The sequence below is a fragment of the Paroedura picta genome, chromosome 2 (genome assembly GCF_049243985.1).
Source record: "Paroedura picta isolate Pp20150507F chromosome 2, Ppicta_v3.0, whole genome shotgun sequence".
In the NCBI taxonomy this organism is placed as follows: Eukaryota; Metazoa; Chordata; class Lepidosauria; order Squamata; family Gekkonidae; genus Paroedura; species Paroedura picta.
This window is the reverse complement of record NC_135370.1, coordinates 180,692,622-180,717,948: the sequence shown is the minus strand read 5'-3', so window position 1 is coordinate 180,717,948 and position 25,327 is coordinate 180,692,622. Positions and strand designations below refer to the sequence as shown.

Genomic DNA, 25,327 nt, shown 5'->3' with positions numbered 1-25,327 from the left:
TTCCAGGTAACTGTTTTGATCGTCAGTTCCCAAAACGACACACACACACAAACACACATAAATGGTCAGTCCAATCTGGAGAACCGGGTTTGTTTCCCCATTCTTCCTCCGCATGCAACCAGCTGGGTGACCTTGGACTAGGCACAGTTCTCTCAGAGCTCCCCCCCCCTCACAGGGTGTCTGTTGAGGGAAGAGGAAAGGGAAGGTGACTAGAAGCTGCTTTGAGACTCCTTCGGGTAGAGAAAAGCGGCATCTAAGCACCAACTCTTCTTCTTCTTCTTCTTCTTCTTCTTCTTCTTCTTCTTCTTCTTCTTCTTCTTCTTCTTCTTCTTCTTCAGTGATCTCAGGGCTCTCTCAGGCTCACCCACCTCACAGGATGTCTCTTGTGGGGAGAGGAAAGGGAAGGTGACTGGAAGCCGCTTTGAGACTCCTTCGGGTAGAGAAAAGCGGCATCTAAGAACCAACTCTTCTTCTTCTTCAGTGATATCAGGGCTCTCTCAGCCTCCCCTCCCTCACAGGGTGTCTGTTGTGGGGAGAGGAAAGGGAAGGCGACTGGAAGCCGCTTTGAGACTCCTTTGGGTAGCGAAAAGCAGGCTACAAAAAAAAAAACAGTTCTTCTTCTTTTATTCATTTATTTGTTTAATCTCAGAGTTGAAAGGGGACGCCAGGGCCATCGATTCTCCTCCAACACGGCACTGAGTCACCATCGTCCACAGAAAGTTACGTAAAGACAGAGAAAAAATGAAATCCGATTGCACCTGGGCCTCACCTGTCAGGTTACCGAACCCGCAAAGATTCTGGCGTTCCTTTCACGCCTACGTTTTCCCTCCGTTTTGTTACCAGCCGCTTCCTGGTTGACCTTGACCGTTCTCTTCAGATCGCATAAATCTCTTGCCTTCTACTAAAGAAGAGCATTTGTCATTTGCCTAACTTGGAGGGAAGGGGGTTCCCATAGATTTCCCACTTGCCTGTTTTCAAGCTTCTGGTTATGTCAGTGGTTCTCAAACTGGGGGACGGGAATCCCTTTGGGGGTCGAATGACCCTTTCACAGGGGTCGCAGCAGGGCAAGCAGCTTGGCTGGGGGAGGGGCGCCATCCACACAACAGCCTTGCGGGGTAGATCGAGAGAGAGCGTTCGTGTGTCTGGAGCAGCGGAAAAGAGCGAGATCGGCACGGTGGGACAAGAGGCAGAGCTGAACTGAGAAACCCCGGGAAAAAACCAATTTATATACGAATGTGAACAATGGATCTTCAGGCCATGGGTCTGTTTTGGTTTAATTTCTGTGAAAGAACACTTGCCTAATTTTATGTATTCAAGGATCGCGGCATGAGGAAGGTTGAGAAGCACTGGCTTATGGGATTTTGTGCTGCGGGGTTACCCCTGGTCATGACACCTGTACCTTGCCTTTTCTGCTAAATAAATAAATAGCGCCTGGTGGCTTACAGCCAATAAGAAATCATCCCTAAAACAACTGATTAAAAAAACTGGTGGTTTAAAATGACCACTGGGTGATCTCTAAGATTAATTAAAACCGCGGCAGCTGCAGAACAATTCGCCTGTCAAACAGCAGCCAGGAGAGAGATTTAATTCGGCAAAAAACTCATCAGCCTCCAGGTGCCTTTGGAGAGAGACTCCTTAACCTGATATCTTTGCTTGTCAACATTTTTCAATCCGAGGTGCTCAGGGGGAAGCGTACATAGTTCTTCCTTCCCCTGTTGTATTCTCACAACAACCCTGCGAGGTAGGACAGGCTGAGGGGTGCAGGGAGCCCCAATGCTCCCTCAGTGAGTGGGGATTTTCTTTATATGAATAAAACTTTATTTTATCTGAAAAAGAGAAAGAAGAAATAAAACTACAGGTTATCATCAAACTTTTTAATTTTATTTTTATGTGTTGGGTTTCTAGGCCGCGCCTCTCCAAAAATGGTCTCGGGATGGCTTACAAGAGGCATGGATTAAAAAGCCCGAACTTCAATCTATTTAAAATTAAGCAGCAGTCACTCGCTCAGTCCATCAAAGGTGATCCCAGGAGCCTGGGATCACGAGAGATGACCTTCCCAGTTCCACCCCTTTTGACAACAACCAGTTCCGTATATCTAACCCTTTTTGAGTGGGGATTTTAACCTGGATCTACCTTAACGTTTGAGCCCAACGGCACCTTTAAGCCCACCGGACTCGAATTTTGTTGTGTAGCTTCAGACCAACATGGCTGTCCAATCGGCTGGATCTACCTTCGTTCGAGTGGGGATTTTACGAAAGCGGTTTTAACGGTTTCAAAGCCATTAAACGCTCTGCTCTGTTCCCTCCTACCCCGGCCTTCGTAGCCATGTTCACCTTCCCTAGAATGGTTTGCAGTGTGGTTTTGCGTGTCTGTTCACTATCGGTTCTTGTTTTCCTACCGAGGGATCATGTGGCAAGTGACAGTGGATGAGCAAGAGGGTTGTGGGTGTCCTGCATAGTGCAGGGGGTTGGACTAGATGACCCGTGAGGTCCCTTCCAACTCTAGGATTCTGTGATTCTAAATTCTGTCTAGACCTCCGGAAGAAGTTCCTGACAGTCAGAGCGGTTCCTCAGTGGAACAGGCTTCCTCGGGAGGTGGTGGGTTCTCCATCTTTGGAGATTTTTAAGCCGAGGCTGGAGAGCCCTCTGACGGAGAGGCTGATTCTGTGAAGGCTCAAGGGGGTGGCAGGTGACAGTGGATGAGCGAGACGGTTGGGAGTGTCCTGCATAGTGCAGGGGGTTGGACTAGATGACCCTGGAGGTCCCTTCCCGCTCTATGATTCTAGGATTCGACAACAACAAGATAAACGGGGGATTTTCTCCTTATCAATACATGTATTTCAATTGAATCGTTCTTCGTAATGATCCTGGACTGGTCTGCGGGTTTGAGAACAGATTTTTCTCACCAAACTAGGCTGTCCGAGGGTCCAGCCTTCATCCTTCCGCTCCTCTCTGTGGGGTTTCCCGAGGGCCGCGGGGTGGGACCGGGCTCCGGTGACCTCTCGGATTCTTGGCAGCATGTGCTCGGAAGGGCTCGCTCTGCGGTCACGGTGATGAAACGGCCATAGCCCCCAGCCAGGAATTAGTCAGTGCTCTCGAATCACAGCTACAAAACAGGACCAGGATAATTTGGCGTGGAGAGAGGGAGGAGTGGCTTGCGCTCTAAAACACCTGGAGAGGAGAAAAGCTTGAAATGTAAGCCCCCAGGCTCTATTTATTTAGCAGAAAAGGCAAGGTACAGGTGTCATGACCAGGGGTAACCGCGCTGCACAAAATCCCATAAGCCAGTGCTTCTCAACCTTCCTCATGCCGCGACCCTTTAATACCGTTCCTCATGTTGTTTTGACCCCCAACTATAAAATCATGCAAGGTTTCTTTTACAGAAATTAAACCAAAACTGACCCATGGCGTGAAGATCCCCTGTTCATGATTGTATATAAATTGTTTTTTTTTTCAGGGTTTCTCAGTTCAGTTCTGCCCCTTGTCCCTCCATGCTGATCTCGCTCTTTCCCGCTGCCCCAGACAGACGAACGCTCTGTCTCGATCTACCCCGCAAGATTGTTGTGTGGATGGCAACCCCCAGCCAAGCTGCTTGCCCTGCTGCGACCCCTGTGAAAGGGCCGTTCGACCCCCAAATGGGTCCTGACCCCCAGGTTGAGAACCACTGCTCTAGAATCAGACAGCAGGACACATTTCTGCTGGCCTTCTCCCCATCATCTCTCTCTCTGAATCCGTGAAACCCTGGAGGATTCTTGATGGCCCTGGAAGGCTTTCCTGAATGAGTGGAAGTTAATTATTTTTGCATATGTTTTTTAAATCTGTTAAATGTTTATCGAGTGTGGTCATATTGACCCCCCGCTTCCCAAAATGGCCAATGATGGGCCAGGAGGGGGTGGGGCCCTAGGTGGGCGTTTCCACAGCTCTGCTTCCCTACCACATTCCGCACAATCACACCACTTCTGCAGTTTCCCGAAGGCTAACGAATATTTCACAGGTTTCTCGATGGTAAAAAAAGATGAGAAAGTCTATTCTATATAAAGATGAGAAAGTCTATTCACAGTCAGAGTAGTTGAGCAGTGGAATAGGCTGCCTAAGAAGGTGGGGAGCTCCCCCTCACTGGCCGTCTTCAAGCAAAGGTTGGATACACACTTTTCTTGGATGCTTTAGGATGCTTAGGGCTGATCCTGCGTTGAGCAGGGGGTTGGACTAGATGGCCTGTGTGGCCCCTTCCAACTCTATGATTCTGTGATAATCCGGACCCCTTTTTAACTTCCTTTCTCCCCCAGTGCTGTACTAGTTCTTGGCCCCCACATTAAATAACATCCAAAAGGTGCACAAGCAAAGCGATTCTCTCACTCTGCACGGTTGTAGGCAGAACAATTTTATGCAAAAAGAGCATTTTACGCAACCAACTAGTTTTCCGCAAGAGTCAGCTGAGTTCAAAGCCCTGTAGTTAACGTTGCTCAGCGCCAGTAAATTTTTCCTAGCCTCTTATTTGTTTCTCTTCACCCGACTGTTCCTTTAATTAGTTTTCACTGGCGTTATGTGCACGTGCTGGAGAGAATTAAAAAATGGTTCTAATAAAAAGGGAAACAAAGCGACCGACGAGGAAATAAGCAGATGTTTGAGCGTGCCGTGCGGGAATTAAACATTTCTGGTTCTTCTCGCCCTCCTTGGCAATTGCTCTGGGGACAGAAGAGAGGAAGAGAGAGCCATCCATGTTGCCCTGAGCATCTCGAAGGAGGGGCAGGGTGAGGAGAGAGACCTAAAAGAAAACATGTGCTCTTCCTGTCTCCCACATGGCATGGATACTTTTGGAATAAACTTCTAGGAGCCAGCGTGGTGTCGTGGTTAAGAGAAGAAGCCTCTAACCTGGAGGGGACAGGGTGTGATGTAGAGAAACTGGAGCGTGTCCAGAGGAGGACAACAAAGATGGTGAGGGGTTTGGAGACCAAGATGTATGTGGAAAGGTTGGGGGAGCTTGGTCTGTTTAGCCTGGAGAGGAGATGACTGAGAGGGGATCTGATCACCATCTTCAAGTGTTTAAAAGGCTGCCATGTAGAGGATGGAGCAGAGTTGTTCTCTCTTGCCCCGGAGGGATGGACCAAATCAAGTGGGATGAAATTAATACAAAAGAAATTCCGTCTCAATATCCGGAAGAAGTTCCTGACAGTTAAAGTGGTTTCTCAGGGGAACAGGCTTCCTTGGGAGGTGATGGGTTCTCCTTCTTTGAAGATTTTTGCATCTGACTGAGAGCCATCTGACGGAGAGGCTGATTCTGTGAAGGCTCAAGGGGGTGGCAGGTGACAGTGGATGAGCGAGAGGGTCGGGAGTGTCCTGCACAGTGTAGGGGGCTGGACTAGATGACCCAGGAGATCCCTTCCAACTCTATGATTGTATGATTTTATAGGCTTGTCTCCCATCAACATACTAATCAGAGTCAAACTTGCATGGTGCAGCGGTTAAGAATGGCGGGCTCCGATCCGAAGAGCCGGGTTTGATTTCCCCACTCCTCCCCATTCAGCCAGCTGGGTGACCTTTGGCTAGTCCCCGTGCTCTGTTCCCGCAGAGCCATTCTCTTAGAGCTCTCTCAGCCCCACCTACCTCACAGGGTGTCTGTTGTAGTGAAAAGCAGGGCATTAAAAAAAGCAATTTCTTCTTGCTTAGCATCTAAAATTTAATGAGATCAGGCCAGCCTGGCCGATCCAGGTCAGGGCAGGGAGTGGAAAATGCCTTTGAGTTCCATCCGACTTATATCCTCCCTGTGAGACAGGAGCAGATGTGGTTTTGCCATCTCCTGCCCCTGTGCAGCAACCTGGCTTCCCTTGAGGTCTCCCACCCAAATTCCAAGAGGGCCGACCCTGCTCGACTCCAAAATCTTACAAGTTCCATCTGTCAGGACAAACTAGCTTGGGAGTGGAGCAATTCTATTGGAGGGCAGGACGGCTCAGGCGTGCACGGATCCTGCCGCAGTTCAGCCGCGGGCTGGTTGCTCCGTAGCCTGCCGGGATCCGAGCCCTTGGCGGACTACAAGGGCCTCGGATGCCTTTGATCTGGGGAGGCAGCTTTGCTAGAAACAGGTGTTTAAATTGTAAACGGCACCTTCGATTCCTTTTAAGTCCTGTAAGTTGCTTCAGGAACTGTCTGTGTAAGTTCACCGCGGAAACAAGCACAGGGCTGTCCTGTGCAGACACACTTGTCAGATTGTACGGCCCCGGTAAAGTAACCCCGGTCAAAGAAATATTAATATTATAATTGTTGCGTCTGCAGTTCTGCCGAGGACCGAGCTGTGTTATTGTGATCCTTACGGAGCTTTGTAAAGTTGGTGTGAGTCCTCTTCCTCATTGGCAGGAAAGGGGTAGAGGAGAAAGGCCACGGGATAAGGCTGTGGCTCAGTGGCAGAGCCTCTGCTTGGCAGGCAGAAGGTCCCCGGTTCAATCCCCGGCGTCTCCAGTTGAAAAGACCAGGCGGGAGGGGATGGGAAGGACCGGCCTGGATAGACCAACGATCTGACTTGGTACAAGCAGCTTCCTGTGTTCATATTTATTAGGGAGGGGTTCTGGCTCAGTGGAAGAGCCTTTGTTTGGCAGGCAGAAGGTCCCAGGTTCAATCCCCGGCATCTCCAGTTCAAAGGACCAGGCAGGAGGGGATGGGAAAGACTGACCTTCATATATCAATTATCTCACTTAGTAGAAGCAGCTTCCTGTGTTCATATTTATCAGGGAGGGGTTCTGGCTCAGTGGAAGAGCCTTTGTTTGGCAGGCAGAAGGTCCCAGGTTCAATCCCAACCATCTCCAGTGAAAAGGACCAGCCATTATCAGATGTGAAAGACCTTTGTCTGAGATTCTGGAAAGACACTGGCAGTCCTGTCTGAGTAGGCAATCCAGGATGATGGACCTGATTCAGTATAAAGAAGGTTCATGTTAGGTGGGGCCATGGCTCAGTGGAAGAGCTTCTGCTTGACACGCAGAAGGTCCCCGGTTCAATCCCCGGCATCTCCAGTTGAAAAGACCAGGCAGGAGGGGATGGGAAAGACTGACCTGGATAGACCAATGATCTGGCTTAGTATAAGAAGCTTCCTGTGTTTATATATATTAGGGAGGGGCCATGGCTCAGTGGCAGAGCCTCTGCTTGGCATGTGGAAGGTCCCAGGTTCAATCCCCAGCATCTCCAGCGAAAAGGAGCAGGCAGGAGGGGACGGGAAAGACCTCTGCCTGAGACCCCGGACAGCTGCCATCAGTCAGGGTAGCCAATATTGGCCTCAGTGTGCAGCTTCAGTAAAGCCAGAAACAGAAAAGGGGAGAGAGGTCTGAGTAAAAAAGCAGACAAGGAACGGCACAGGAGTGACCACTCCAAAGCGGAAGCAAAATGAAAGGCACGCATAGCTAGATGGCCTTTTCACGCATGCAAAATGCTTTAGAGCCATGTTCAGTGCACTCTGCAAAAATGGCCAGATCTGCTTGCGAACGGTGGCTAAAGTGGGTAGAAACCGTCATGACCTAGAGCAGGGGTAGTCAAACTGCGGCCCTCCAGATGTCCATGGACTACAATTCCCAGGAGCCCCTGCCAGCATTCGCTGGCAGGGGCTCCTGGGAATTGTAGTCCATGGACATCTGGAGGGCCGCAGTTTGACTACCCCTGACCTAGAGTGAAAGGTCCCGTGATGCCCCAAATTTTTAACCACTGGAGACTTTCTGTGCTAAATTGAGGATGATGTTTCATTTAAGGCGTCTTGTCGATTCTACGTGTTGTGACGTCAACCGCCCAGCCTTTTGGAAGGGCGGTATGAAAACCCAATCAGTAAATCGACACGTTTGTAGAATTTTCGCACTGGAAACACACGCACACGAAAATCCAGGGTAACAATGCCATATGTAATATGTGGCAAATTCAAAATGCACAAAAAGGCTAGATATCAGGAAAGAAATTTTCACAGTCAGAGTACATCAGCAGTGGATTAGGCTGCCTAAGGAGGTGGTGAGCTCCCCCTCACTGGCAGTCTTCAAGCAAAGGCTGGATACACACTTTTCTTGGATGCTTTAGGATGCTTTGGGCTGATCCTGCGTTGAGCAGGGGGTTGGACTAGATGGCCTGTATGGCCCTTTCCAACTCTATGATTCTGTGATTCAAAGAGCCTCTTGTGGCGCAGGGTTTTAAGGCAGCAGAAATGCTGTCTGAAGCTGTCTGCCCATGAGCTTGGGAGTTCAATCCCAGCAGCCGGCTCAAGGTTGACTCAGCCTTCCATCCTTCCGAGGTCGGTAAAATGAGTACCCAGCTTGCTGGGGGGTAAAATGGTAATGACTGGGGAAGGCACTGGCAAACCACCCCGTATTGAGTCTGCCATGAAAACGCTGGAGGGCGTCACCCCAAGGGTCAGACATGACTCAGTGCTAGCACAGGGGATACCTTCACCTTTTACCTTTATGATTCTATGATTCACATATGATTAGATGCACATATGAGGTTATCAGGGCTGGATTTACACGAAAAGGGGCCCTAGGCTATTCCACTTATGTGGCCCTTTCACCTCCCATTTTTAAGTTTGTAAATGGCATGAGAGATAATAAAATACATCATTACTGTGATATGTATAAATATGTTAAATGAAACATGTTGTGATTGGTGTAATTTTAATTTTGTGTAATTTAATAGTGTAATTTTAATTTTGCTAACAATTTGAATATAGGCCCCTCTTGATCTTGAGGCCCTAGGCTGAAGCCTAGTTAGCCTATAGGAAAATCCGGCCTTGGAGGTTATACAGATGCGATGATGACCCAAGTCGCAGGGGACGATCTGCAGAGGACGACCCATTTAGTTGCCTTTTTCTTCTGCTACGGACAGGCTTAACACGGCTGCCCGTCTCAGTCTGTTTCTACCTTTCCTCCACCTCCTAGAAGTCTGCCTGAACTCGGCTTCCTTCTGATGGCTTTTTCTCCACCACCTTGCAAGCTAGAGCCTTGAAAGGGATTCATCAAAAGCTGGGCTTCCGCACCCCAGCTGAGCAGAGAGGATGCCTTCCTTCGGCGCGTCGCTGACTCGAAAGATCAGCCCGACAGCTGCGCTCATGCGCTTCAACACGTGCCTACTCCCCTAGAGACTGTGGGTCTCTTTGCTTCTCCCGAAGTCTGGCCAAGGGCTCCAGGACCGCTGTAGAAAGGCAGAGCTCGAAGGAAGAGCTTGGCAGGGGAGGCCAAGGGGCTTCCACTTCCTCCTGCTGCCGAGAAGGCGGAATTTGCCGCTTTGCCCTTTGATGCTGGGGCTGGCTATAGTGAGGATGTACACTGGGGCTTTTAGCAGGGGAAGCCAACTCAGTCGGTTCTGTAGAGCAGGGGTCGTCAACCTGTGGTCCTCCAGATGTCCATGGACTACAATTCCCATGAGCCCCTGCCAGAAAATACATGGGAACTGTAGTCCATGGACATCTGGAGGACCACAGGTTGACGACCCCTGCTGTAGAGGATGGGCAGAAGGCAGGTCTCGGGGATGGGACTAGATGGCCTTCATGGCCACTTCCCACTCTAGGATTCTAGGAGTCTAGTTCAGCAGTGGAAGGGGCTGCCTAAGGAGGTGGGGAGCTCCCCCTCACTGGCCGTCTTCAAGCAGCGGCTGGACAGATCCTTCTCCTGGATGCTTGAGGCTGATCCTGCACTGAGCAGGGGGTGGGACTAGATGGCCTGCATGGCCCCTTCCCACTCTAGGATTCTAGGAGTCTAGTTCAGCAGTGGAAGGGGCTGCCTAAGGAGGTGGGGAGCTCCCCCTCACTGGGGGTCTCCAAGCAGCGGCTGGACAGATCCTTCTCCTGGACGCTCTGTTTAAAGTTGGCCTTTCTCACTGGGACTCAAGTAGATGGTTACGCAGCATAATTCAATGTTGTCCGTAGGAGGAGGCATCATCAGATAAGTAATATAATTGGATAAGGATTACAGAATCTGAAACAAAGCTTGAACATTAGACTTAACGGCACCCGCTACCCACGGCCGCCATGATGTTTGCCGAATACCAGAAGCCTTCCGGGTGCCACTGTCTGTGCGTTGGGTCTTACCCCCCAGAGGAACGCGTCTGTTTGTCGAGCAGAGCGGGCGGATCAAACCCAACGACCGTATCCGTGGAAAATGCTCGTACATTTGAGGGAAACAGATAAGCGGCGGGCTTGGACGCGTTATCTTTGCGGCGCAGATGGGCGAGCGTGTGTGTTTTCTCCGAGCGGAAGTGCACACCTATCGTCAGGATTCTCATTTCCAAAAAGCAGCAGTCTCTGGCAGGCTGCATGCTTTGTTAGCAGCCATTCCCGCTCCCCCCCACCCCCCCACCCAAGAAGCTGAAGTCAGTGCGGTGCATGCGCCCTTTCCCAGCACAAGCAGGGGACTGAAATGCGTATCTCTGTGCCAGGAAAGAGCCATTTGTCTTCCCTCGCCTAGCACGTGGCCGCCAGACCGGTTTCTCCCCAGAAAGTCACCTTTGATTAACCTCCCGGATCAGCTGCAGATTGTGTTTTGTCTACCAAAATACCGATCAGTTGTTAGACAAGAGGGATTTTATTAGTACGGGCCTGGCTGTTGACCTCCCACTTCTGGGGTTCTTTTTTCAGGAGAGGCAAAGAATTGTGGCGCGAGAGTTAGGGGGGGAGAAGATGTCCCTCATCGCCCATAAAACTGAGCCAACACTCCTGGGTTTTAAACAACAACAACAATAATAATTTATTATTTATTATTTATTATTTATTATTTATTATTTATTATTTATTATTTATTATTTATTATTTATTATTTATTATTTATTATTTATTATTTATTATTTATTATTTATTATTTATTATTTATTATTTATTATTTATTATTTATTATTTATTATTTATTATTTATTATTTATTATTTATTATTTATTATTTATTATTTATTATTTATTATTTATTATTTATTATTTATTATTTATTCCCCCTTCAAGGATCGCTGCCTTGTTGTGGCAAGGGGGCTTGCGTAGTTCAGTGAAGCTATGAGCTATACCGTGCAGGGCCACCCAAGACGGACAGGTCATAGCTGAGAGCTCTGACAAAAGGTGATCCACTGGAGAAGGAAATGGCAAACCACTCCAGTATCTTTGCCATGAAAACTCTATGGACAGTTCCAATAGGCATAACGATATGACGCCGGAAGATGAGCCCCTCAGGTCGGAAGGTGTCCAATATGCTACTGGGGATGAGCAGACGGCTAGTACGAGTAGCGCCAGAATGAATGAAGCGGCTGGGCTAAAGCCGAAAGGACGCTCAGTTGTGGAAGTAACTGGTGGCGAAAAGACAGTCCGATGCTGTAAAGATTTTTATTCCATAGGAACCTGGAACGTCAGATCCATGAATCAAGGCAAGCTGGACGTGGTTAAACAAGAAATGAGAAGACTGAACATCGACATTTTAGGAATCAGTGAACTAAAATGGACAGGAATGGGTGAATTTAATTCAGATGACCATCAGGTATACTACTGTGGACAAGAATCTCGCAGAAGAAATGGAGTAGCCTTCATAATCAATAAGAGAGTAGGAAAAGCAGTCTTGGGATACAATCCCCAAAATGACAGAATGATCTCAGTTCGAATCCAAGGCAAACCATTCAACATCACAGTGATCCAGGTCTACGCCCCAACCACTGCTGCTGAAGAGGATGAAGTTGATCAGTTCTATGAAGCCCTACAACACCTTCTAGAAGCAACGCCCAAAAATGATGTGCTTATCATCATGGGGGATTGGAATGCTAAAGTAGGAAGCCAAAAGATAACCGGGATAACTGGCAAGTTTGGCCTTGGAGTACAAAATGAAGCAGGGCACAGGCTGGTAGAATTTTGTCAAGAGAATACAATGGTCATAGCAAACACTCGTTTCCAGCAACCCAAGAGACGACTCTACACATGGACATCACCAGACGGTCAACACAGAAATCAGATTGACTATGTGCTCTGCAGCCAAAGATGGAAAAGTTCTATCCAGTCAATAAAAACAAGACCAGGAGCTGATTGTGGTTCAGATCATGAGCTTCTTGTTGCAAAATTTAGGCTTAAATTGAAGAAAGTAGGGAAAAGCACTAGGCCACTCAGGTATGAACTAAATCATATCCCCGACGAATACACAGTGGAGGTGACAAATAGATTTAAGGAATTAGATCTGATAGACAGAGTGCCTGAAGAACTATGGACGGAGGTTCGCAACATTGTACAAGAGGTAGCAACTAAAACCATCCCAAAGAAAAAGAAATGCAAGAAATCAAAATGGCTGTCTGAGGAAGCTTTACAAATAGCTAAGGAGAGAAGGGAAGTGAAAGGCAAGGGAGAAAGAGAAAGATACACCCAAATGAATGCAGAATTCCAGAGAAAAGCTAGAAGAGATAAGAATGCCTTCTTAAATGAACAGTGCAAACAAATAGAAGAAAACAATAGAATCGGGAGGACCAGAGATCTTTTCAAGAAAATTGGAGATATGAAGAGAACGTTTCATGCAAAGATGGGTATGATAAGGGACCAAAATGGTAGGGACCTCACAGAAGCAGAAGAGATTAAACAAAGGTGGCAAAATTATACAGAAGAACTATACAAGAGCGAGCTTAACATCCCTGATGACCACAATGGGGTAGTTACTGACCTGGAGCCAGACATCCTGGAATGTGAAGTCAAATGGGCCTTAGGAAGTCTGAGCAACAATAAAGCTAGTGGTAGTGACAGCATTCCAGTTGAACTATTCAAAATCTTAAAGGACGATGCAGTAAAAGTGCTACACTCAATATGCCAGCAAATTTGGAAAACTCAACAATGGCCACAGGATTGGAAAAGGTCAGTTTACATTCCAATCCCAAAGAAGGGCAATGCCAAAGAATGTTCAAACTACCGCACCATTGCACTAATTTCTCATGCTAGCAAAGTTATGCTCAAAATCCTACAAGCTAGGCTCCAGCAATATGTGGACCGAGAACTTCCAGAAGTACAGGCAGGATTTCGAAGAGGCAGAGGAACTAGAGATCAAATTGCCAACATACGCTGGATCATGGAGAAAGCTAGGGAGTACCAGAAGAACGTCTACTTCTGCTTCATTGACTATGCTAAAGCCTTTGATTGTGTGGAGCACAACAAATTGTGGCAAGTTCTTAAAGAGATGGGAATACCAGAGCATCTTATTTGTCTCTTGAGAAATTTATATGCAGGTCAAGAAGCAACAGTGAGAACTGAACATGGAATCACTGACTGGTTCAAAATTGAGAAAGGAGTTCGGCAAGGCTGTATACTGTCGCCTTGCCTATTTAACTTGTATGCAGAGCACATCATGAGAAATGCGGGATTAGAGGAGTCACAAATTGGGATCAAGATTGCAGGGAGAAATATCAACAACCTCAGATATGCAGATGATACCACTCTAATGGCAGAAAGTGAAGAGGAACTAAAGAGCCTGTTGATGCGGGTGAAGGAGGAGAGTGCGAAAGTTGGCTTGAAACTCAACATCAAGAAAACAAAGATCATGGCATCCGGCCCTCTCAATTCCTGGCAAATAGAAGGGGAAGAAATGGAGATAGTGACAGATTTTATTTTCCTGGGCTCCAAGATCACTGCAGATGGGGACTGCAGCAAAGAAATTAAAAGACGCTTGCTCCTGGGGAGGAAAGCTATGGCAAATCTAGACAGCATCCTAAAAAGCAGAGACATCACCCTGCCAACAAAAGTGCGTTTAGTCAAGGCTATGGTCTTCCCAGTTGCAATGTATGGCTGCGAAAGTTGGACCATAAGGAAGGCCGAGCGTCAAAGAATTGAGGCTTTTGAACTCTGGTGCTGGAGAAGACTCTTGCGAGTCCCTTGGACTGCAAGGCGAACAAACCGGTCAGTCCTAGAGGAGATCAGCCCTGACTGCTCTTTAGAAGGCCTGATCCTGAAGATGAAACTCAAATATTTTGGCCACCTCATGAGAAGGAAGGACTCCCTGGAGAAGAGCCTAATGCTGGGAGCGATCGAGGGCAAAAGAAGAAGGGGACGACAGAGAATGAGGTGGCTGGATGGAGTCACCGAAGCAGTAGGTGCAAACTTAAATGGACTCCGGGGAATGGTAGAGGACAGGAAGGCCTGGAGGATCATTGTCCATGGGGTCGCGATGGGTCGGACACGACTTCGCACATAACAACAACAACATTATTTATTATTTATTATTTATTATTTATTATTTATTATTTATTATTTATTATTTATTATTTATTATTTATTATTTATTATTTATTATTTATTATTTATTATTTATTATTTATTATTTATTATTTATTATTTATTATTTATTATTATTTAAGTAGCAACTACTACTACTACTACTACTACTACTACTACTACTACTACTACTACTACTACTACTACTACTACTACTACTACTACTACATCGAGCTGATATACCAGCCTTTCCCAACAACAAATTAGGACGGCTCAGCAGTGGTAAAAATTAAGAAAACTACACATGGCCATGCTACCCGATAAGTGTTTAACAAAATTTTAAAATGTATTAAAAATCAATTCACGCCCACCCATTTGGGAAAGCCTTCCAGGGTCATCAAGAAACCCCAGGGTTGCATGAAACCCAGGCTGCGAAAGCCTGCTTTAACCATACAGTGTAGGAGAGAACACCTGCTCGTGAAAAAGATATAATACTCTTGGAGTGTGTGTGCTGCAGATTTAATGTATTTTTGACTACTCATTCATTCATTCATTCATTCATTCATTCATTCATTCATTCATTCATTCATTCATTCAATATACTGCCCCTCACGATGACATCTCGGGGCAGTGAACCGTTTGCACACTATCTAATGCTTAAAATTTAATTTTCTATTTCTTCGCTCGACTTTCTTGCCATGCTTGGAATCTTTTGGGCCGAGTCTGTTTCCCCTCTTTTGCTCTTTGCCTAACTAACAGCATCTCTGATTTCTGTCTCCCCCGCACCCTCCAGCGTTTTTTAGGTGCCAAAGAGCCAGTCGGACGCCGCGTGGGGCGAGGGGAGCGGAGGCAGAGGTCTGCTGGGCAGAGGGTGATGGACTGGCTGTGACGGGGCCTGCCTGCCGCGCCTGGAGGGGGGAAGGAGGGCGCCCGAGGATGAAGAGCTCCTGCCGAGCTGGCCTCCACAGGGAACTGCTGAACTCCACCTCCTCCGCCTTCCAACAGGTCAAGCGGTAGGTGAAGTTCACAGGGCGGGGCGAGGGGGGGGCTGCTGCGCACACTGAACATCTCTGGTCCCCCGGGTTAAAGGGTCTTGGGCAGGGGTCTCCAACGCGGTGCATGGAGGTACTGTAGCCCCCATCATCACGTTCTTCTGGCACCCAACCATTGTTTTTAGAAAGTGGGTTGGGCCTGGTAGGGCTTTTTCCCAGCAGGACTTCTGATTGGCCCCTGGAGATTTGATTGGCTGTGCACATTTTTTTTTTAAATCTTGCTTCGGCAACAGCTCCCAGCACAGGACAAAAGGGTCCATGCTGTGTGAGGGAAGGCTGGCTCCGCCTCCTGGCACTGCCATTTTGTCACCAGGACATACGATAAGCCATTTTCTCCTGGATGAATGCTTTTCCATTAAAGGCCCTCGAGGGAAGGTTTCCATTCCCTATCAAGCAAGGTTCTGTCCCTGCGGCACTGGCTGTCCTGACAATCTCACATGCTTGGTTAGATTGCCCCTTATCCGAGAGATAAGTGTTATTGCCCTACTGAGAATCACCGAAACATCCAACCATAGAGTTGGGAGGGACCTCCAGAGTCATCTAGTCCAACCCCCTGCGCTATGCAGGACACTCACAACTACCTCCCCACCCACTGTGGCGCCAATTCCATGCCTGTGATCCCCCCCCCCCCCAAATCTCCAGAATTCAGCCTGGCCTGGGGGAAATTCACCACCCATCCCGAAATAAGTGTTAACAAGCCTTTGACCCTGCACTCTCACTCTCTGATGGAGATTCAGATATAACAACTATTTTTGCTGGAGTCTTAACTAAAAATACAAATAAACGTTTCTTATCTCTTCTTTTATATATTTATGCATATAAGCACAACCAGAACGGCCTCTAGATTGAACCGTTTTCAATTGTGTTTTCCTCAGTGGTTGTCCCCGGGATGAGTATTTTGAATAGACCTCCCCAAACTTGGGAGCCAAAGGCCACATATATATAATTTAAAGAAGGACAACCACTGAGGAAAACACAATTGAAAACGGTTCAATCTAGAAGCCGTTCTGGTTGTGCTTATATGCATAAATATATAAAAGAAGAGATAAGAAACGTTTATTTGTATTTATTCGGAAATTGTTTAATATAGCCCGGGATAGGTTCTGTTTTCTGTTACAATAATTTTGAACCGTCCCTTTTTTTCGTGGAGTCTTAACTAAGACGTTACTATAAAGTATTATTTCTAGTATAGGTTGCTGGGTTGGTCTGAAGCAGAACAACCAAATTTTACTCCGGGGGCACCTTAAGACCAACAAAGATTTATTCAAGGCCTGAGCATTCGTGCGCAGACACACCTGTCCTCAGACAATGGAACGGGGATCAGAAGTGTACAGATATAAGGAGAAACTAAATTAGTGGCAAATCAGTAAACACCACCACGACATCCTGTTGTGATGCTGTTTGCTAATTTGCCACTATTTTGCTTTCTCCTTATATCTGTATTCTTCTGATCCCTGATCCGTTGGCAGGGCAGGCAACAACATGGTTTAAAACAGTCGATCCCAACCTGTAAAATAAGAATATCAATCAATAAAACATATATATGAATTACATCTTTAAAACATATCCGTTGTCTTTTTTGCATTGTTTTTATTTTAGACCCTGTTAGCCCCCCCGGGGCCCATTCGAGGGGAGAGGGAACAGCGCATAAATCTGATGAACAGAATAAAAATAAATAGGATTCCTTTTTCACCAATGTCCTTTGGCTGGGAGTGGTGGGGTAAAATCTGAAGGTATAAATAAAAAAGCGGGGTGGCTGGGTTGCATATAAATAAATCCCTCTCTCGTTGTCTTTCCTAGAATTTCTGGCATGCACTTAAAGCCATATCTCAAGCTTCAGAAGAAAGAGCGTCCTCTCGAAATCAGCCTGGACCCCCCACGAAGCCCCCCCGTCAGCCAACCACGACTGGCGAATGAGGACAAGCGCAGCAGCCCCAAGGCCTCCCTCTTAGCCAGCCCCCCTCTCCGCAAGCCCCTGGGGAATGTCTCCGCCCACGCGCTCTGCGGCAGGAGCCCCGGCCGAGTTCACGCCGAAGGGCGGAGCGGGAAGGAGAAGCGGAGCGCTCTGCCCGCCACCATCCACCAGGGGGAGGACGGAGAGCCGCTGCTGGACATCTGGGCAGTCGTGAAACCGGGGAACACCAAGGAGAAGATCGCCTTCTTCGCGGCCCAGCAGTGCGGTGACCACCGGCTATCCTCCATGAAGAACAAAAGCACTTGGGATATCGACGGGCGGGCGACCAAGCGGAGGAAAAAGTCCCTGGACCTCAGGAGGGCCAAGATCCACCTGGAAAGGACGCGAGAGTCCAGCGAGAGGGCCCACCAGCAAGAGCCGCTCGCCTGCTCTGTCCATCACGGGAGTGACGGTGGGGAGGGGGGATTTCCCGGGAGGCCCCTATCTGTGATCGAGATGGTCGCTTTCCTGGAACAACGAGCAAGTGTTTTAGTGGCCGACTGCACCAAGACCTGCTCCAGCCTCCCGACCGTCACCAGGTGTGCCGGGCAGGCCAAAGTCACCCCGCCCGCACCCGCCCCCTTTCCTGATTTAGGGGTCTACGAGCCTCCTGCCGAAAAGGCAACCTGCGGGGCGAGCACCGATGGAGAGCAGCCGGCCGAGCCCGTGCGCGTGTTGGACATGGTAGCCAAGCTGGAATCGGAGTGCCTGAGGCGGCAAAGCGAACGGGAGGCGGGAAGCCTCTCGCGGAACAACAGCTTCCGGCGGAACGTCGGGCGGGTGCTGCTGGCCAGCGGAACGCCAGCGGAGACGGAAGCCAGCAAGGAGCCTCCTGGCGCTCTTAATCCGGAAGATAGGGGCAGGGGCGATGACAGGTGGAGATCAAAGCACGGCTCTACAGAGGGAGACAATTTCTGGGAAGTTCCGCCCGGTGGCCAGTCGCTGTCGTTTGTGGAGAACTCCAGTTCTAGGCGTGCTCCGGGAGCTTCAAGCCCTTCTACGGTCATTCCGCCCCTCCCTTCTGCATATCTGGAAGCTGCTCGGGCTTGCCCACATTCCTTACGCAGGGAAAAGGCAGCTGTCGACTCTACCCCTAAAGGACCCGGAGACATTCCTAATCCAAAATCCAATCAAAGGACAAAAGAGTCCTTAAGCATCAGCATCTCCGTCATAAAGACGGATAAACTGTGTCGAAAAGCGCACCCTTCTGACTTGACCTTTGCGGAAGATTCTCTCCCGGGGAGGTTGTTCCTGTTATTGTCCGAGCGTGAAAATTGCCGTACGCACCTCCACACAGGGGATGCTACCGCGGAAGAACTTCGAGCAGATGCTGGCGGGAAGAAAGACCGACACGCAATTGGCGCCATCTCAGGGGAGCCCGCGGAGTCGCCCGCGGAAGGTATTCCGCAAAGCCCTGACTCCTGTCACTTGAAGCGGCAGAGGTCTCACGACTTCTTGGAGACCCGCTTCAAGATCCAACAGCTTCTGGAACCCCAGCAGTACCTGATCTTCCTGCCCCATCACGTCCTCGTGAAGATCTTCGGCCTGCTGCCCACCCGGAGCCTGGTTGCCCTCAAATGCACCTGCGGGTACTTCAAATTCGTCATCGAGTACTACAACATCCGGCCGGCGGATTCCCGCTGGGTGCGTGACCCCCGCTACCGAGAGGACCCTTGCAAGCAGTGCAAGAAGAAGTACGTTAAGGGGGACGTCTCGCTCTGCCGGTGGCACCCCAAGCCCTATTGCCAAGCCCTCCCCTACGGGCCCGGCTACTGGATGTGCTGCCACCGGGCCCAGAAAAACGTCCCCGGGTGCAAACTGGGCCTCCACGACAATCACTGGGTCCCGGCCTGCCACAGCTTTAACCGCGCGATTCACAAGAAGCCGCGGGAGACGGAAGAGGAGTGTTAGCCCGGATCCCGCGGCTTCCTGGGGAGGCCCCCATCCCTGCACGGGTGGCTTCCGTGCCTTGTGCTGTTTACGCTGTACATAGTTTGTGGGTGGTTTTTCTCCCCCTCCCGTCCCCCCTCTCCCTTCCACAGGGCTTTGAAACTGCACATACTTTAAATCACAAGAGCCTTTTTTTTTTGAGAAGAGAGAGCCCCCGCCTACCCGGCCCACCTGTGTAAATAATGATCCAGAAATCCCTTTTTGTCTGTGAGAGTTGTCTTCTCAGCAGCTGGTTGACCGACGTTCCCCCACCCCGGATCGCTACAACGCAGCGAGGGAGAGTGTTGCGGCTACTCAGTCCCCATCCCCCCCCCAACCCCCCGCCGTGTTTTTAAAAAGTGGTCTTGTTTCTTGGAAATCTGTATATCCTGTATAATATATACATATTATATATAAAAATATATATATTAAAAAAAATGTTTCTGGAAAAAGAAACTCTAAATAGGTAAAAGGTGAATCTTCAAAGAGATGGTTTAAACTGGACGACCGTAAAAACTAGCCTAGAACAAATCTTTGTTATATCTTAGGAGGGGCAGCAAAAGACTGAAAAAATGTCGTGGTTTAGAAGGAAGGTCGAGAAAAGCTCTAGTTGACTGCCCCCCTTATCTGGTTTTCCTTTTTTTTTTTACTTAAATAAAATGTGCATTCTAAATCTGCCTTTACTCTGTGTGTCGTCTCTGCTCCTCCTCAATCCCGTAAAATTTCGGGCAGATCAAATGCAGATAGAGAGCCGGGGTTAGGTGGACAGTGGTGAAGAGGTCGGATCTGGAGAAAGTCTGCTTCAAATCCCACTCAGGTTTGTAAACTGAGTGGGATTTGAAGGTTTAGGATGCTTAGGGCTGATCCTGCGTTGAGCATGGGGTTGGACTAGATGGCCTTTATGGCCCCTTCCAATTCTATGATTCTATGATTCTCTCTGGTTGACCTTGGGATGGTCATGCACTCTCAGTCTAGTCTACCTCACAGGGTTGTGGGGAGGAGACAATGGAGGCAAGGAGGGGGATGGGCCCCACTTTGGGAGAAAGTCAGGGGCAGAGAAAAATATCGAATCTAATAGAAAACCTCATTTTAGGGAAGAGCTGTGGAGCTTTTGTATCCAGAAGCTTGTTAAACATTTCCCGGGAGGTCATGAAACCATTGGGGACACAATTTGGGGATGGGGTTGCAGTGAGGAAGGGGAATTGGGCAAAATACTGATCTAGCAGGTTCAGAACAGTGATAGCCCATCTAGTCTAGCATCCTGTCTCACATAATGGTCAAGAATGAGTTTGGGTCGAAACACATTTGCTATAAAGTTTACCAGGGGTAGTCAACCTGTGGTCCTCCAGATGTTCATGAACTACAATTCCCATGAGCCCCTGCCAGCAAACCCTGGCAGGGGCTCATGGGAATTGTAGTCCATGGACATCTGGAGGACCACAGGTAGACTAGCCCTGTGCATATGATCTTTTCCTAAGAATAGCCTATGGGCTTTGTGTAGATGTTTTTAATGTGCAAAATAAACATTTTTATAATTATTCATATTATACAGACGTCGCCCCGTTAGGGGCCTCACCATTTTTCAGTTAGATTCAGGTGGGCAACCATGTTGGTCTGAAGCAGCAGAACGAATTTAGAGTCCATGTTGAGACCAACATTTTTTTTATTCCAGGTATGAGTTTTTGTGTGCATGCTCACTTGTGTGCATGCTCAGATACAATATGATGGAGAGGAAGTAATCGGTTCATACTTATAGGGAAGCGTGAGGGTAAATTAACATACAGCATCATGAAAAGGGTTAACAGATTCCAGAGATAGATTCAAATGAGTTGGTCTGAAGTAGAACAATAAAATCAGAGTCCAGCAGCACTTTGAAGACCACAAAGATTTATTCATGGCGGGAGCTTTCCTCAGACTATGATCTTCTAGATCAGCGGTCCCCAAGCTTTAGATGGTTGGGGACCGCCTCCGGGGGTAGGGAAGAGCCGGTGGCCCAGGCACCGCACACGAGCGTTAGCACCCCCTGGTGGTGAAAACGTGCATACGCAGAGCTGCCACACATGCAAGTTTTCACCACCGGGGGCGCTAACGTGCATGTGTGGCAGCTCTGCACATGCGTGTTTGTGCCTGTCGGCGGCCGTGCCTGCCTCTTCCCCCCCCTGTAGCAGCAAGAAGCTAGCCGGGCCGTGAGCAAAGCAGACGATTTGGTGGCCGCTCCTGTCGTGGCCTAGTGAGTTTCTCGCTGGGGGGAAGAGGCAGGCGTGGCCACTGGCGGCCCGCTACCGAGGCCTTCACGGCCCAGTACCAGGTCGCAGACCGGGGTTTCGACGATCCCCATTCTAGATCTTCTAGATCAGGGGTAGTCAAACTGCAGCCCTCCAGATGTCCATGGACTACAATTCCCAAGAGCCCCCTGCCAGCAAATGCTGGCAGGGGCTCCTGGGAATTGTAGTCCATGGACATCTGGAGGGCCGCAGTTTGACTACCCCTGTTCTAGATCATTAAGAGTGCTTGCACTCAGAAGCTCACGCCCTGAATAGACGCCCTGAATCCAATCAGATTCCAGAGATAAATTCATTTTTCAGTTTGGTTTTTAAGCTCTTGGCCTTTCAAGTTTTTCTCCCCTTTGCAGTTTTCCATCACACAGACTGTTTCCGAACTAGGGATATCATTCAGTTTTGCATTTTTAGAGGGTCGCGTTTTTCGTCCGTTTCCGCACTGCAACTCAACTCTTTGGGGCGCATACCTGAATTGCCTCCTTGCTTGCCCCACAGCAAAGGAGGCCCAAGCAAACGTTCTCAATTTTCAAAATGGGGTCTATTTTGCAGCTGCCCAATGTGGATATGAGGGCATTAGAGTTTTCCCCCCACCATTTTGGATAGTTTGGGAATGCCCCTGTCCTTGTTGCCAGCTTCCCTCCCTCCCTTCCCTCCCTCCCTCCCCCATTCCAAAAATTCTGATTTTTGTTTGTTTTTTTAAGAGATGATTGTGTTACAGTACTGTTTCTAAGGGGTTTTTTAAGGGTTTTTTAAAGGAATCTTGCAGTCTTCCACAGCAGTGTTATAACATTACAACCCAGGTTTTTTTAAATTATTATTTTACATCCGGGACACTGTGAGGGAAATGGGGGTAGGCGATCAAGGGCGCAGAATGGCTGGGATCATTTATTTGTTTATTTAATGATACTTCTATGCCGCCCTCCAGTGAGGCTCAGGGCGGTTTACATAAAACATGGTGGGTATACATTTATTCATGGTACAGTGACAACGACAATAAAGGCACAGGTAGGCACCATTGTGCAAAAATCCCCCATATTTTTGGGAAACAGGAAGGGATGCCTCCTTTCGGCTCAGCGAGGAAAACACATCACGAATTTGAGTCTGATAAATGAGCGGAGGAAAGCCCAAATGCGGAAAGGCTAGAGATGACGCGCAGCATCCGAAGGAAATCCAAAGCGAAGCTAAAAGAAGGTACGTCTCCTAATGCAGAAACGGTCACAGTGACCAACCAGTTGCGCTGTTGGGCCAACAGGGCAGAGAGGCTGAGACCTTCATAAGAAAATCAGAAGAGCCCAGCTGGGTCAGGCCAGGGGTAAGCTGCTTTGAGACTCTTTTGAGCAGTGAAAAGTGGGGTATCAAAACCATCTTATTTGATTTGATAGGGACCAAGCCCTATGAAGATAGGATTAAGGACTTGGGAATGTTCAGCCTGGTGAAAAGGAGGTTGAGAGGGGACATGATAGCCCTCTTTAAGTATTTGAAAGGTTGTCACTTGGAGGAGGGCAGGATGCTGTTCCCGTTGGCTGCAGAGGAGAGGACACGCAGTAATGGGTTTAAACTTCAAGTACAATGATATAGGCTAGATATCAGGAAAAAATTTTCACAGTCAGAGTAGTTCAGCAGTGGAATAGGCTGCCTAAGGAGGTGGTGAGCTCCCCCTCACTGACAGTCTTCAAGCAAAGGTTGGATGCACACTTTTCCTGGATGTTTTAGGATGTTTGGGGCTGATCCTGCGTTGAGCAGGGGGTTGGACTAGATGGCCTGTATGGCCCCTTCCCACTCCATGATTCTGTGATTTTGTGATTCTTTGATTTCTCATCTGCCACTCCCAGACCAAGCCGGCTCATAGTGGCTTACGGTAGAATCCCCAATAAAATACAATCCCTTGTCAGCATAAACCCCTGCTACAACCCCCTCGCTGTCTACCAGTCCAGAATGGCTCCCCATATACTCACTGCCCATGGGCTTCCGGAAGCTATTCAAAAGGCACACCTCTGGCCCTTGATATTCTGGGGCATGGCAACGAGGGACCCGAGATCTTCCACAGCTTCGCCTCAACCCAATGCCTGGCGGAAGAGCTCCGTCTTATAGGCCCTGTGGAACTGCGACAGCTCCATCCAGGCCCTCAGCTCTTCCTGGAGCTCATTCCACCAAGTCAGGGCCAGGACTGTAAAGACCTCTAATATGTGAGGCATCGACTCAGGTAGTCTTTGGAGCACACCAGCACCTGAGAAGTGCTGCCTGGCTTCTAGGAACTCTTAAATGTTTGTTCCATGTCTAGCCTGCTATTCTGCCCAGTAGGGATCTAGTGTGGCTCATGCAGTTTCCTTGCCACATGAGGTAGGCTGGACTGAATGCTGTGATTGGCCCTGGGCTTACCTTGGCGGCCTCCCACCCAAGTATTAACCCAGCTTAGCTTTCGAGAGCGGGGCTCTAGCTAGCCTGGGCCCCCGTGGTCAAGGAACAAGATGGCCTGTATGGCCCCTTCAAACTCTATGATTCTGTGATTCTATGGCCTGTATGGCCCCTTCGAACTCTATGGTTCTATGATTCTATGGCCTGTATGGCCCCTTCCAACTCTATGGTTCTATGATTCTATGGCCTGTATGGCCCCTTCCAACTCTATGGTTCTATGATTCTATGGCCTGTATGGCCCCTTCCAACTCTATGATTCTGTGATTCTATGGCCTGTATGGCTCCTTCCAATTCTATGGTTCTATGATTCTATGGCCTGTATGGCCCCTTCCAACTCTATGGTTCTATGATTCTATGGCCTGTATGGCCCATTCCAACTCTATGGTTCTATGATTCTATGGCCTGTATGGCCCCTTCCAACTCTATGATTCTATGGCCTGTATGGCCCCTTCCAACTCTATGATTCTGTAACAAGACGAACAGAGGTGGTTTGCCATTGGCTCCCTCTGTGGAGCGACCCTTGGTGGTATCCCCTCCAAGGACTAACCTGAGCTGACATTGCTTAGCTTCGGAGATCCGAGATGAACCTAGACTGGGCCATCATAGTCAAGGGAAGAGACGATATTTTCCATTGCCGCAGCCTCTGCATAGCAACCCTGACCTTCCTTGGTGGTCTCCCCTGCAGAGGTAAGCTTGGTGAGATCAAACTAAATTGGGACAACCTGGCCAAGGGGAGATGCAGGCTCTGCGAGTATTGAGTAGGGAGACCTGGCATAGCTTCCAAGATCTGACAAGATCACGGTCGCCTGGGATACTCAAGAAAGAGACGGCCAAAGGGCGTGCCCCTGCACAGCAACCCTGACGTTGCTCTTCCACCAGGCGCTTGGTTGAGGCCGGGGAGGGAGTGCCAGGAGTTACGATCTTGGGGTTCCGTACAACGAATTTGTAGCTATGGAAGATCGCAACCGTATAGCTACCTAGAACAGCTATGGTATGTGAATGTGGCTGAAGTCAAGGGAAGGTTGCATTTTTGTATTTCATATTTTTCCTGCGTTAAAGAGCCTCTTGTGGCGCAGAATGGTAAGGCAGCAGACATACAGTCTGAAAGCTCTGCCCATGAGGTTGGGAGTTCGATCCCAGCAGCCGGCTCAAGGTTGACTCAGCCTTCCATCCTTCCGAGGTCGGTCAAATGAGTACCCAGCAAGCATCGGCTAGTCTGGACTGTCCAGGATAAAAGATGACCCAAGGTAGTTTTCCTCTGTGCAGCAACCCTGAACTTCCTTGTTTCCTTTCCAAATGCTAACCTGGAGCAGCCTTGCTTAGCTCCCAAACCTGACAAGATTGGTCCATCCGGGTCAGAGTATAAGAACGCTAGACCCGGTTGCTATTCCTCTAGTCAAATTTCAAAAAGTAGTAGTGTTTTTGAGCAGCCACCTCGACCTAACCCTAGCAATGAAGGGGGTAAAAAGAAAATCAAGCCAGACAGCCTTAGAAAAACTCCTGTTAAAGATTTATTGCAGCGATACAATAAATTTT

At 48.6% G+C, this 25,327-nt stretch overlaps 1 protein-coding gene across 3 annotated transcripts in view; it reads left to right on the top strand.

Annotated features, from left to right (window-relative positions):
• The window catches only part of FBXO34 (F-box protein 34), an 82,841-nt gene extending 63,061 nt beyond the window's left edge, over positions 1–19,780 (top strand). For all 3 annotated transcript variants that reach the window (XM_077324017.1, XM_077324018.1, XM_077324019.1), the window contains 2 exons: positions 14,956–15,175; positions 17,015–19,780. In XM_077324017.1, coding sequence (XP_077180132.1) covers positions 15,099–15,175; positions 17,015–19,079 — 2,142 coding nt within the window. In that variant the 5' untranslated portion in view covers positions 14,956–15,098 and the 3' untranslated portion in view covers positions 19,080–19,780. The remainder of the gene's footprint in view (positions 1–14,955; positions 15,176–17,014) is intronic.
• Positions 19,781–25,327: the final 5,547 nt, after the last annotated feature.